The sequence below is a fragment of the Erpetoichthys calabaricus genome, chromosome 16, assembly GCF_900747795.2.
Source record: "Erpetoichthys calabaricus chromosome 16, fErpCal1.3, whole genome shotgun sequence".
In the NCBI taxonomy this organism is placed as follows: Eukaryota; Metazoa; Chordata; class Cladistia; order Polypteriformes; family Polypteridae; genus Erpetoichthys; species Erpetoichthys calabaricus.
In genome coordinates this window covers 73,431,083-73,446,421 of record NC_041409.2, presented here as the reverse complement: position 1 = coordinate 73,446,421, position 15,339 = coordinate 73,431,083, and the positions used below count along the sequence as shown (strand labels likewise).

General features: G+C 37.0%; 1 protein-coding gene across 1 annotated transcript in view; it reads left to right on the top strand.

Annotated features, from left to right (window-relative positions):
* The window catches only part of slc38a6 (solute carrier family 38 member 6), a 73,623-nt gene that overhangs the window by 14,805 nt on the left and 43,479 nt on the right, over positions 1 to 15,339 (top strand). The window contains exons 3-5 of the mRNA XM_028822073.2: positions 1,787 to 1,860; positions 7,568 to 7,620; positions 13,254 to 13,293. Coding sequence (XP_028677906.1) covers positions 1,787 to 1,860; positions 7,568 to 7,620; positions 13,254 to 13,293 — 167 coding nt within the window. The remainder of the gene's footprint in view (positions 1 to 1,786; positions 1,861 to 7,567; positions 7,621 to 13,253; positions 13,294 to 15,339) is intronic.

The window sequence follows — 15,339 nt, the reverse complement described above, 5'->3', positions numbered from 1 at the left end:
GAACACAAAGAAAAACGGGAGGAATTCAAGACAGTGATACTGTGACCTGGATTTAACAGATGGTGGGCACATGAGAGCAATTCACCTTCTTGTAATGGGCACAAATTAAATGAGCCTACTATAAAAAATAGCATTTACAGTCAAGAACCCAAAAAGTCAGCTTTGCTAAAGTTGGGGAAATAATGTTTTTATTTTTGTTCTTTGAAAGATAATACTTGATCTCCTTTCTGTAGGGGAACAGAGTCAATCAGTCAGTCACTTCCAAGAGAGCGTCAAGATCTCAGATTTGGAGATGCTCATTGTTTTCTCAAGTGCATGTTACTCAACTGTGAACCATGCAGAAAGCACGATTTAGGCCAAGATCATCCAAACGCAGCAGGCATGATATTCACAAAGCCTGTGTATCTTGATGGCCTGTCCATAAAAATCACAAACAGGAGAGTAGATTTTCACTATACCACTCAGTCTACATACCCATTTCCATTTATAGTCGAGTTATAGGTGGGTGTCTCAAAGAATGAGTTCACAAGCTCAAGTAGTCAAAATGAGGTTCTCATACATTATAGGGAAGGTTAAGGACTGCAGCTATCTGGACCTCAAAGTAAAACTGCTGCCTCTCTGGATCAAGATCCAGTTGAGGTGATTTGGTCAAGCATTTAGGATAACCGCACCCCCATCCCCGGGTACATCCCACCGAGGGAAGACTCAAAAGCAGACCAGAATAAACTGTTGGGATTGTGTCTTTCAAGTGCCCGTGGGCAGCTGGGAATTTCCTAAGAGGAGCACATAAAGGTTGCTGAGGATAAGGTGGGCTGGTCTGTCAATAAGCCAATGTGACCTTCGCCAGGTAAAGCAAATTAAATTAAAAGAAAAAGATTAAAAGAAAAAAAATACGTTTTTGGAGAGACTGAAGATTAATATAGTAAAGGTTTTTAAACAGTCTTTAAACAGTGCTATAATTTTCAGATAACACTATTTTAATGATTGAGAGCTTACCAGCCATGACCTCTACAAAGAATTCATGAGATTTTCGTAGTCTTGGCAGTGAAATGAGCTTTTTTTTGCTTAGTAGGCATGTGAGCTCAAGCACTGGAAGAAAAAAAACACGGAGTATTAGCATTCATAACTGTGTACAGAAATCGAAAATCATACCCTTAGCAAAACTGAACAAAAGGACACCTGATATGCTTCAATATCGAGGAGCGGTTAGTGCACAGGCCGTGAAAAGCTTTCAGTGTGGATTCAATTAAGTTTCTTGTGACAATGACATCACCCAGCTAAGGTTGCAGGATCATCAACACCCTGTACTGTTTAGCAGTGGTGCAGTGGTATGGATTTCAAAATAAAAGCTTAGAGGCATTTTCTTTACTTGCTGCCCTAAATTTGGCAAGATAAGAAAAGAATATAGAAATAATTAAACTTGGCCTTACAGATCTTTTGTTAATCATTGTGCCAAGGAAGCTGCACAGGCTTGAATTAATGTTCTGAAATGCGTATATGCTTACAGGAAATAATTTGCCCAAGCATTACTGGATTTTTTTTTTTGCAAAGTACCCCAGGAATTTAAATAAAGGGCTTAAATGGTATTTTTTAAAATATTGATGCTTTTTTGCAAAAAAAGTTCTAGGACTTTACCATTCAAGCTGTTCATGTAATCTTTTAAACACTGATGCTTTGCAATTCTCAACAATATTCATTTCAATTTTTTAAATAAAGAGCTGTGTAATAAATATTCTATGATACATATAATGTGAGTCTTCATTTTTTGTTTCTTTTTCTCTTATAGTTTTTTACTCCTTATAGTTGCAAGTCTTGCTTCTTACTCCATTCATCTACTCCTCAAAATGTGCGACCAAACTGGTAAGTTGAATCTGACAAACTGTTTAACATCAACTTTATACCGATTGTCAGAATTAAGTCATTGAGTTTTTCTTTATTTTTGCTATTAGAACTGTCTTTACTCCAAAGCATTGAGCTTCAATGAATAGAAACTATATGTTAATGCATCTTTTTTACTAGTTCAGAAGCATCAGTGTATATATATTTCATGCGGTCTCCTAGTACATATATCTATTTTAGTATACAGTGTAAATGCATATAATAAAATAATACAAAATGTGCCACCTCTGTATATCTGAGCCTTCTTGTTTTTAAAGAGTACTGCTATTCACACTATTCACCAGGCACCCTGGTCAAATTATCAGTTTTCAATAAACATTTAAGTGAAATAAACTTAACACAATGTCTGTGTGGTGAAAGTTTTTAAACAGAATATTTTAATGCACTGTTTATATTCTGAATTTTCACGTTCCATAATGCCACAATAAATAAAAAGATGATGATGGTTAGAACATTAGAACAATCTAGGTGAGACCAGGCCATTCAGCATAACATACATGAGTATGTTTCTTTTGCAGTACAAGGAGGAGTATATGAAGTATTTATACTGGAAGCTTCCCTATTGCAGATACTCTTTTAGAGTACCTCATCAGCATCACTAGCTACTAAAATAGCTGCATATGTAAGATGACATTTTGTTAAATCTCCAGGATCAATGTGTTATTTACAATTTCCAGCAGTGCTTAACTGTGTTTTCATCACTATTAATCTGATCCAAGTGATAAGTAAAGGCAGCATCAGGACTTGCACAGTTTGGCTGCCAACTTTCATTGGTCTGAAAGGATTAGCAGCTGTTTGATTGCCTTTTCGCATTGGGATCTTTCTCTCTTTATCTTTTTCTCTTATTTTTTTGCTCTTGGCAGTCTCCCATTGTTTCTCACGAGTGAAGAAGGCAGTGACATTGTGACATCACAGTGTGGGTGTGGCCATGTGCCCCTGAGCATGACATTAACGCAGCCATTTCCCCCTATTAAAGGAGGCTTGGGGAGACGGTGAGCTCTTTTGGCGTTTTTGGAATCACAAAACTCAGTTTTTTAACACATTTTTGAAGTACTTTTCCCATCTCTGGTTATGTATTTTGTACACACCTTATTTTGTTTGTGTTTTTTAATGTTATTTTTGTTGCTCCTTATAGTTTATTTTCCTTTTTTCTTTTTTCAGCTGTGTGAAGTTTCTATTTTCTTTTTAGCAGCTAGTTAATTTTGGTAGTCACTTACAATTGTCATGTAGAGTCAGTTGAGCAAAGCAAGCCTTTGTAGCTTGACAGTAAAGCCTAAATAATTTTAGATCCTCCTTCTCTGGTTAAGTGTCACTTAATGCTACAAATTTTAACATGACATGCTGTTTGCTTTGCTCCATCTGCCTTTTGGTGATATAATCCAGGAACTCATCTTTAAGTTTGAATATCTTTTTTTTTCTTTTGATTTTCATTCCACCTAACCTTGTCAGAATGCACTAACTGCCATGAAGCTGAGCACAAAGGCAAAGATGCTAAAAAAGATGCTACATGCTTCAAGACTTTTGATATTCTGTTTAGAATGCAAAGAAGAGTCTATTCTTTAACAACTGGTTTTTTGATAATTGAACTTGAATTTAAAAATGTGAACTTTTATTAGCCTCCTTAGCATTAGTCCCAAGTGTCACTTGGGCAACAATATATGCATGCATAAGACACGAGGATTACTCGGGCTGTAAAAGTGCCAACAGGGTCAGTGCTGAGCGTTACTCGGGCAATGATATAGGTGTGTTTTGCGTAAGCATCAGGCCGAGCGTTACCTGGCCAATGATGTAGAAACACCTTTTCCTAGCCTCATAATGGCATCTCGTAAGAAGAGCCTAATATCAGTAGTGATGACAAGGTGAATCTGTCTTCAGGCAGTGAAACTGAAATGGACAGTGAAAGCAAAAGTGATTCTTGTGAATCCAAAAATGATGCTCCTTTCACTCGCACATGTGCAGTGTAATGTTCAGAATATTATTATTATTAGATAGATAGATAGATAGATAGATAGATAGATAGATAGATAGATAGATAGATAGATAGATAGATAGATACTTTATTAATCCCAAGGGGAAATTCACATACTCCAGCAGCAGCATACTGATAAAGAACAATATTAAATTAAAGAGTGATAAAAATGCCGATAACAATGCAGGTATACAGACAGACAATAACTTTGTATAATTTTAACGTTTACCCCCCGTTATTATTAATTATTATACGTTTGGTGTCCAGCAGACCCCCGTGACCCTGTAGTTAGGATATAGCGGGTTGGATAATGGATGGATAGATGGATGTTTTGCACATTTTACAGTAGAAAGATGTGATTTAATAAAAATAATTTTTCAAGCCAAAAATTGCATTTTTTTTTTTTTTTTAGAAAAAATGTAGCGCTAAGGAGGTTAAGGAAATAACATTTCACATGTAGGAGTAGCTTAATGAAAATGTCTGTGTTGATTCATATCAGTTTTCCAGTAGAGTGCATGACAAAAAAGTTAACAGTTTAAAAATATCTCATGTTTAAATGCAAACAAATGCCAGTCTAGAACAGATTTTCAAGTTGCAGATATGTCATTTCTGAAAATAAAGGCAAAAACTATCATTGCGTGGAGTTTTATGGACACAGTGTTTCAGCCATTATAAGTGCTTGCAGTTGTTCAGTATTTTACATTCAGTGCCAGGACTGATAAAATGTTTCTAATATCCAGCAGACGTCCATACATTGAGATTTTGTAATTCATTGCACATCTTGTGCATGAAAACATCACATTTTAGATTATTACCACTCAGATAAGACATGAAATGAGCTATCCATGCATTCACAAATTTACTAAACTTATTTAATTTAATGTTACAGTTACAGGGAACCAAAACCTATCAGAACAGGGTCAGAGGTGAGGCAAGAATCAACCCTGGACAAAGCACAAGGTCATTGCTGCCTTCACAACAGCAAAGTTTAGGGACATAAGTTAATGTTGTATTCAGGTTTTCTGGATGTGGAGCACAACTGATATGTTTGGAGTAAAGTTACTGCCGACTAAAGGGCAATGTGCGCACTTCATACAGTTAGTGATGGGCCCAGGAATCAGACTTATTCTTCTGGAGCTGTGAGACAACACTACTAGCCACCATGCCATCTTTAGGGGAACTATAATAAAAAATATGGCTCTTGCTAACAAACCGGTAGTTTTTGATAATGTGATTGTGTACACACCTGGGGCCTCATGTATAATGGCGTGCGTAGAACTCACACTATAACATGGCGTAAGCACAAAAGCGGGAATGTGCGTACGCACAGAAAAATCCAGATGCAAGAATCTGTACGTACGCAAACTTTCACATTCTTCCACTACATAAATCCCGATCAGCGTGAAAAGTAACGCACGTGCACGCGCCTTCTGTCCCGCCCCAACTCCTCCCAGAATTACGCCTCTTTGAATATGCAAATCGATATAAATAGCCTTCTGTGAAAAGACAATGGGAAAAGCACGGGAGAAAATATAAGAATTTCAACGAATACCAAGTGGAGGCAAAGGAAAAACGTACTATTTGTTGGTTTAAACAGTGGTATAATCAACAAAAGGAAGTTGATCGAGTGACCGAGTGTCGGAGAAACTCAAAGGCTCAAGTTCACAAAGTCGCACAATGCCTGAAATAAAAAAGAAATCACATATCAAAGTCGCAGTGAAAAAGCGAGTCGTAGCCCACCGTCTGAGTGTCATATGAAAGCTTATTAGGGTACAGACAAAAAAAAAGGCACACAGTGGGGAAAAAAGCACGAAATGTCAACTTTAATCTCGAAATTTCCACTTTAATCACGTAGTCTTTTTGCCATTAAAGTAGAACATCATAAACTTCATCTTAAAATCGTTTAATTTACTAGTTTCTCAAATCCCATTGTAACTAAAGTGGCATGTTAAATGCTTTGTTCTGTATTTGATCTTCTATGTGCTCTATGTGTGTGAATCACTACCTGCTTTTTAAACGGGCTTTCTTTTTCTCCGACAGGACACATAATCCATTACATTCGTGAAATTTCAGCTCTCTGAATAATTAAAATACTGAGATGTATACGTGATATCTTTTTCATGATGATAGGAATGAAAGCATGTTATTAAACATGGGAACACGGTGGCGCAGTGATTGTCCATGTCTCACGCAAGAGGCTTGCTGCGCCAGGCGCGACCTTCAATGAAATAATTTATCACAGCAGTACTGTCTCTTTCAAACGTACTAACCTCCAATTCCTGTCCTTACTTTTCTTTCTCCAAATACCCAATCGCTACACAATCAGCTCTGTAATAGACGTGAAGCCATCTGTAAGCTTAGAACGCCGATTCTTCAAAACTTTTAAGGAACATTGAAATATCTTCGTAGTACGTGTTTAATTATTATATCCGTCTATCTTTCCAGTGTCGCGTCAGCACCAGCAAGAATACAATGCAATGCAGGAACAATTACTGAACTAGGTAGCGCTGCGGCACCGTGTCCTCACATGTTTAATTATTAACAATACAGATTATTTAAATGAAGTTAGTTTTATCTGTATAATATAATCAACATATTTTGCTGCATTTCATCTTAAAAATGAATACCGTCATCATATGTAAATACGCGCTTTATAAAGTGGCGCAGGTTGTGCAATATTATAACTGTATCCCAAGTTTACAGTGAGGTGATTGTAATTATAAGTACAAACAGTTCTACAAGGAGCACTTGATGGACTGATTGAGTACATTTATAGTTCTTGGGATGAAACTGTTTCTAAACCGCGAAGTTTGTACTGGGAAGTCTCTAAAGCGTTTTGCTGTGGCTCAGGCAGCATCTGCTTCATGCTGTATACCGATAATTCTCTTTCCAATCAGCTGCTGCTGTGATTTCCCAGTCAGATACAGTGATATAAATACTCCGACTGGTGCAGTGAGAGTAATATGGAAAAAGATGATCTGCTGTTACAACCCTTAACGGGAGCAGCTGAAAGAAGAAGAAGATGCAGTGAGAGTTACAACGCTAAAGCAGTTATGGTATTTGGAATACTATGGCTATTCCCTGGATCATTATATTGCTACAGGTTAATTACAATCAGATGCATTACACTAATAAACAATATGCAGTTAATTTTAGTGTATTTATAAAGCCACGCCAGGAATGTGGATCTAAGAAAGAAAGGGTGATCACACAGGAACAGTAGCACTGCTTTGACGCTGGGTACCGCCAGTCTGCAAAACCGGGCGGATAAATTGCGTACGCCAAGGTATGAGTTACCGTGGAAATGTGCATGGCTTTACGCCAAGTTTAGGTTTTATACATCGCGATTTGAGCGTGGAAACATTCGTACGCAACATTTCTGTGTGTACGCACCGTTTATACATGAGGCCCCAGCTGATTAAAACAGAAATTTTGTTCTCGTATTTAATTGCTTATCCCCAATGATTGTGAGTACCTAAGTGTATAAAAGATATGAGAAGATCCCAGTACACAGTACAGCCATTTTGGATACCACACAGCTCTGTAGTGTCACTAGTTGTCTCCAGCCACACTTTGATTTTATAATAAAACTAATTTGGCATCATTTTGCTCTCCATAACTCTCATTGTTACACACGTGCTTTCATGTCTGGATTTGGATGAATCGTCTCCTCACTTGGGTTTTTCTTTTATTCAATAGGCATCACATCATATGAAGATCTTGGACTTCGTGCTTTTGGAAAACTAGGAAAGGTAATAATAATAAAAATAATAAATTGATTAATATTTATATTCATTTATATTGAGCTTTTCTAACCTACTGAAACCACTTTATACAGACAGTGGGGGGCCACTTCAGCCACCACCAACATGTAGCAACTACCTGGATGATGCGACAGCAGCTGTTCTTGTGCCAGTGCACTTGCCACTTGAAATGTATGACTTAGCCCTCCTTTTAGTAAATCTGAGTTAAGAAAATAAATATTTGTACTCGAATTTTGTAGTCATGGATTAATAACTTTAGAAAGGCCTCTTCATTGGAAAGAAACACTACTTTTCCCTGTTGGCAACACGAATTAGATGATCTACAAGTCTCCGACTTAAAGTTTAAAACCAAACAATATCTACATCATTCTGTCATATCACCTATGTCCACATATTCAATCTCTTTTCACTTTTAACTTTTCATCAGTATCACATTGAATTTTGATTCCGTGTTTGGAATTGCATCATGACAACGCAACATATAACTGCCCGTGAGTAAATATTGTTTCTTTCTCTCTACATGAACTGTGTCTGACAATAGAATTCACACAAATGAGAAATGGTTGAACCATGTGCGTGGTTGTAAATGTTTTAGATGTGGGCAGGACTTTTCCAAATCTCCTTGCATAAAGTCTTGTCTCACGGGGCTTGAAATTTTCTCTTGCGGGATTTCACTTTTACCAAACAACAAATCTTTTAATTCTGGCGAATATGCCTCTTCATTGGGAAGAAACACTACTTTTCCCTGATGGCAACACGAATTAGACGATCTACATGTCTCCGACTTAAAGTTTAAATCCGAACAATATAGTCGATCTCTTTTTGCTGTTCTGTTATTCACCGAGTAATAATTTCCATTTGTTTGCGCTAATGCGATCTTTACTATAATTTTTTGAGACTTTCGAATTTTCATACTTCCATTATCTCTAACCTGCTCAGCATGTGTATCACACCAATGTTTTTGAATTCTTTACGACATTTTACTTTGTCATCTACTCTTTGTCTTTTATTTCCGGCCCCGGGAGTGCTTAAATCTCTTGGCACAAAGTATCGTCTCGTGGGACATGAAAGTGTCTGTCTGAGAAAGTCACATCTCGTCTCTCTTCCCAAGATTTTTTTTATTATAATAGAGAGATGTCTAGAACACTATAAGAAAAAGAAAATCGGGAGTGGTCTCCTCTAGACTTTCTGAAATACAAATATAGGGATGGATATTTGAGGAGTAAACCATAAGACAAAGATTATATTTTTATATTATGTACATTAAAGAACCATCAACAGCAAATTAATAAAATATTGATCAATTATTATAAACATAAATTTGAATACATTGGACTCTGCAGCTTATGAATGAAAGGTAAAGTACCACTTCTGGTTAGCAGAAATAGCCCAAAAGTTGATAGAAATCTACATTTTGTACCTAATACTTGTATGCAAAATTTGGTTGACCTAAGTGAAAGCGTACTCAAGTTATTGTGTTTACATACACACACACAGACATAATTCCAAAAATTGTATTTTCAGACTCAGGGAGGTCTAAAACATCGAGATGCATCAAAATCTCAAAATGCCATTTTTGGAGGATTCCAATACTTTCTCTACACTTTGTATACAAGAAAGTCAGGGAGGTCTAAAACATCGAGATTCATCAAAATTTCGACATCGAATCTTTGGACGATTACAATGCTTTCCCTATACTTCATATATGAGAAAGCAATGAAATGTATTGTATCTGAAGTCTGAGAAGGAGAGAACTTTGTGGCTTTGCCTTGCTCATGTTTATCAACTATACCAGTTAGTGTAATCAGTTTTACATGCTGTATATGACATGCACAGGGTGGTGCAAACTGAAGCTTATCCTGGCAGCACTAGGCACAAGGAATCAACCCTGGAAGAAATACCAGTCCATCACAGAGCCCACTCCTGCCTACGGCTTAGAATTTCAAGTTGACCTGAGACGCACATTTTTGGGGATGCTAGAATAAGACCTGAGGGCCCAGGAGAAAATTTGTGCAGACACTAGAGAATGTGCAGACCCCACACAGACAAAGAGTGGGTTCCCAGTTCAAACTCAGGATACTATATCCGTGTGGCTGCAGCGCTACCCATTGAACCACTGACGCTTGGGTAGGAGACATAGTCATTCATAGCTGGAGGTTGGACAAAGAGAATTAACTGCATTAAGTGATAAGAAAAACATGTGTAACTGACTTAATCTATAATAATAAAAGGCAAAGCCCTCACTGACTGACTCACTCACTCACTCACTGACTGACTCACTCATCACTAATTCTCCAACTTCCCGTGTAGGTGGAAGGCTGAAATTTGGCAGGCTCATTCCTTACAGCTTACTTACAAAAGTTAGGCAGGTTTCATTTCGAAATTCAAAGCGTAATGGTCATAACTGGAACATATTTTTTGTCCATACACTGTAATGGAGGAGGCGGAGTCACGTATCGCGTCATCACGCCTCCTACGTAATCACGTGAACTAAAAACAAGGAAGACATTTACAGCACGAGTCACACGCGGGAACGAAGGTAAATGACGTTAATTTTTGACTGTCTTTTAATACTGTGTAAGCATACGTATTAACACATGTGCAATTAAACGTGTGCATTTACGGGGTGATTTCTCAGGCTTAAAAGCTCACCTTTTATCAAACGCGGGAAGAAAGGTAACTGACGTTGTTCACTGTCTTTTAATACTGTGTAACCATACATATTAACACATGTCCAATTAAACGTGTGCATTTACGGGGTGATTTCTCAGGCTTAAAAGCTCGCCTTTTACTAAAAAGGTAAATGCAAAACTATTTTCAATCAGTTTATTGAAACGCTCCCGTTAAGGATTGCAATAACATATTCGCGAGATAAAAGAACGAAGTAGGGGGAAATGGAGGAACAGCCGCAAACAGCGAAGAGCAAAAAATTAATTAAACAATTGAGAACGGAGCGAGTTAAGCATACAAGCATGTTCATAAGGGAAACAAAGCACGGTGTAAAACGTAAGTTTAAATTAAGTTTATAGAAACGCTCCTGCTGCGGATTGCAATAACATATTCGCGAGATAAAAGTTTAATGAGAAGACACGAGGTATAAACGAACCACACGCCGTGGCGCAACGTTAGGGGCAACAGTTTCAACTATTCTATGATCTGCTTCTCGCAACTGAAAGACGGCACATGGCGGATGTTAGCCGACTTGCTGACCGCAACGTTAGGGGCTTCAACTATGGCGCTGACGCCACATCTCAGTGCCAACACTTTGCAGACTGTACTTAAAAGACACGCCCTCCTCACTGGACAGTTAAAAACACCAATCAAACTAACGATGACATCAAGTATTACCCAATCAAAAGTAGGAAAGGAGGCATCTTCATAAAATGCGTGTGGGATGATTTGCATGAGACGCTGCTTTAAAAAAAAAAATGCAATGAATGTAATTACCCCGATCTACATACAAGGCGAAAGTCTTCCAACATTCAAAGATGATGGTTTGGGATAAGTACACCATGGAACATAAAAGAGCTTATGAAGCCTTGAATCGAAAAAAGCAAGATCTCAGAGATCGTAAAAAAAAAAAAAAAAAAGGAGGTAATGTCATTTTACTCGCTGTAGATTTTAGTCAAACATTACCAGTTATTCCACGAGGGAGACCAGCAGATGAACTCAACGCGTGTTTAAAATCCATGCTTCTCCCACGGTCGGTTATATGTCGCGTGTTCTCGGGTAGGTACACCAAAAATGTATACATTTAAGCATGTAATGGGCAAAGAAAAAATGAGGTATACCCGAAGGCACTGCAGTAGTACTCAATGTAACTTTACTTCTTAAATGTTAATGTTTTACTGTTTAATAATTTATACGCTTCTTATATGTTGTTCAAATTCTTTTATCAAAATACCAGTGACAGCACAATGCACGATAACATGGAGTGAATACACCATACGCATCCGCCCACGGCCGCCCTGATGTGCGCAGATAGGAGTTGATTCTACAATAAAATAAAATAAACATAAAAAGAGTAATACAATCATCACCCATAAAGCGGATAGCAGACGTGACGTACTATATGTGTACCAGATTTCAAGTCAATAGGTGAAACGGTTTGCGAGCTACAGGTGATTTAAAATCCTGGACAGACAAACGAATAGCCACGGTAGCAAATTATAGAAGAAGATTTTACTGTTTAATAATTTATATTTATATGAAATGTGCTTCTTATATATTACTTCATATTCTCATATGATAATGATGTTAATGTTGTTTATATTGATTTCTATGTTATTGTAAGTGCATGTATGTGTGTATATGTATGTATGTATGTATATGTATATATATATATATATATATATATATATATATATATATATATATATATAAAATATATGTGTACCTGTATATGTATATATAATATATGTATGTATATATAATATATCTGTATATGTGTGTGTATATATATATATATATATATATATGTGTGTATGTATATATATATGTGTATATATATATATATATATATATATATATATATATATATATATATATATATATATATATATGACAGCAACACTCATAACAATGACAACACAATTACATTGACAATCATGTTACGTTATTTTTAAAATGTTTCCTTTACTTTTTCATAACCTCTTTAACACACTACTTCTCCGCTGCGAAGCGCGGGTATTTTGCTAGTTTACTATATTTTACCACTTCTGTAGCTGTTGCATGGACTCAAATGTGCATCTTCTTTGGAGTGTTTCCGATAGCAGTAATGTGAGATGTCTGATCATTTTCCATTGTTTCATTCATTCATTTATAATGTGCTGATCTGTTGCCTGTCCCAGTGACAGCTTGTCTAATGTACCGCACTCTGTTTTATACTTGTCAGATTTTGAGTAGTCAACCATTGGAATACATACTGTAGATCTTTGAGATGTAGTTGGGAAAACTGACTTGCCTAGAGAAAAACAAAATGTATGCTCCACACAGGCAGAACCCAAATTTCCAAGTTTTGTTGCTGGTTATAAATGTGGGCAACACCATTTGCTCTTTCACCCACTCATTTCAGTATAGAGTCATGGAGATCCAAATGCTATCTTGGCATCATCAGGTACAAGATAGAAAGTGATGAAATGACAGACCATTCACCACCAACCACACACTGGGCCTACCAAGTCTTCCATCAGCACAGTGATAATGTCTTTGGGAGGTGGATGCTAATTACTGTAGCCTGAGCACAACCATGCAAACAACATGCAAACTCCAGACTGCCACCCAGAGGTGTAATGCAGCACCTCTAGCAGCTATGCCACTATGATGTCCTTTCATTCTGTGTTTCAGTGGATTCTTTTTATGCTTCTCTGGTTTCATTTTGATTTGAGTAATTAAAGGTATGTGCGATTGGATTTGCTTTTGTGTGCCCCAGGACAGCCAGTTTGGTGTCACATCCTGAGAGGCATTCTTGTCTTATATCACTAGCTGCATAAAAAATAGAAATGAATGTAAAGACAACGTGAAATGATTTAGTTGTATAAATGTAATTGTGAAAAATAGTGATAGATGTAGAAAGTTATTTAATTTAGAATTAATTACATGTAATACTCATTTCTTTAAAGGCTACTGTTGCTGCTACCATACTGATTCAGAATATTGGAGGTAAGAACCTTAGAATTAACTTTATTTTGTAGAGTGTTGTTAAATTTAATTTTTATATTTGTAAAATATATCCACACAGTATTGCTATGTTCCGTTATTCTTATTTTTTAAGTTAAAAGCAAATTTTTGTATAAAGAAAAAATATATTTATGCTTTTATGAGGTTTCTTTGGGTTCACCTCCATGCTAGACCTTGGCATAGGGTGATTTCTGCTTAAAATCATTGTCAAACTAGGCAAACTGAACACTTTGGGAAATACAAGAACGTCGTTACATACTGTTGCTGTAGATGTACTGTAGATAGCACCACTTATTTATTCAAAACATGTTTTTATTAAAACCCCTATTCAGACGTAACTGTCTCATAATTTGAAGCTCCTTTTGTGTTAAATTCAGCATTTTTCATAAATGCATCCAAGTTCACCCAGCATAGCTTTACTTGAAAGCTCTCACTTAAGAAAAAGGGCTCATAGGTTAAACATTTCAATAAATACAATTGCAAGGGAATCAGGAGTTTGTTGGCTGCTGCTGGTTTCACTCAAAGGATGAAAGAGAAGCCGCCTGGAGAAATTCCTGGTTGGCCTATCAGAGTTCCAATCAGCAAGTCTACTCTGCTGAAACACATGGCTTCTCCCTGCATTGATGCCGGATTGGGAAGACAGCAAGCTTTTTTCTTTCAAGGAATTAGCCTTTCAACTATGGCTTAATTAGGATGTGTTGTGTAAATAGTTATTTGCTTAGCAGAAAATTGATAAGCTCATTGAATTCAATTACAGTTTACCCTGAAGACTAAATTAGGGCACGTTGACAATGGGCTTGTGTCTAACCAGCCTAAAATGCCGTGAAAACAAAAAAAAAGGCCCAGAAAACGGCTGGCCTAAAGTGCAAACAGGCCACTTCTTTCTTTAAATGCCTAGGAGCAGAAAATGTTGACTCAGTGCCTTTACTGTTTCTTAGCCATTTTCATGGAGTTACTGGTGCTGAACTAGCACAGAAAGGCTATATTTTCTTAAGTAGTTAAAAAAAAAACGAGATTATTCAGAATTATTGAATTGTTGTTTTCTTGTGTGTATATTCCAGTTGAACTCTGTAAGGTAAGTATAATTTGCTGTACTTGTCTGGTTCTGATTTTAAAGCATGGTGGCATTTTTTTTTTGTGACCTGGTGTCTGATGCTTTTGGGATTGGCTCTGACTACTCACAACTCTTTAATATAAAAGATGGACTCCCCAGACAGACAACTTTTCTCTGGGGGAAATTCGGCTTTTTACAGAAGCTTCTTTTTCTTCCTTTTCATGTTTTCCCACTTCTTTGTTGGGTCAATGTGCTTGATTCACCTTCTCAAAACAGCTTGGTCCTGCACCACCTCCCCAGTTAAACCCTTTTCCTTCAGATCTTCTTTTATTTTATCGTTCCACCTACGCTTTGGCCTCCCTTGCTTCCTCTTCCCCTGTACTTCTATTCCAATCCCTCTTTTGCCTACATATTGTGTCTCCTCATCATATGTCTATACCATTTGAACCTACTTTCCTGTACTTTCTCAGATATCTCTCCCATTTTTGTTGTGCCTCTGATTGTCTCATTTATCATTCTGTCTTTTTCTGTATACCTCCACACATCCATCTCAACATTCCCATTTCTGCTACATTCAATGTCTTCTCCTGCACATTCTCTGCTACCCATCTCTCACCTTCATACATCATTGCTGGCCTTACAACTGTCCTAAAAGCCTTACCTTTACCATTCACCTTAATTCTTCAATCCCACCATACTCCTGGTACCTTCTTCTAGTTGTTTCTTCAATACTGCACTCTATGGGCTGATTTCTGTAAGTGGTTTTCCATCTAGGCTACCACTAACTTCTGAATCCTGATTTAAAGGAGACCTTTAAAAAAATTAATACATAGATAAATAAATATATATACACACACTGTATAGTCTGAACACACACCATAATAACTAAAAAGGAAGAAAATTAAGAAAAAAAAACTTCTGACTTGGTAGTCCCAGTGAGGCATTATGCAGACGTATTGCTGTTGATATAAAGG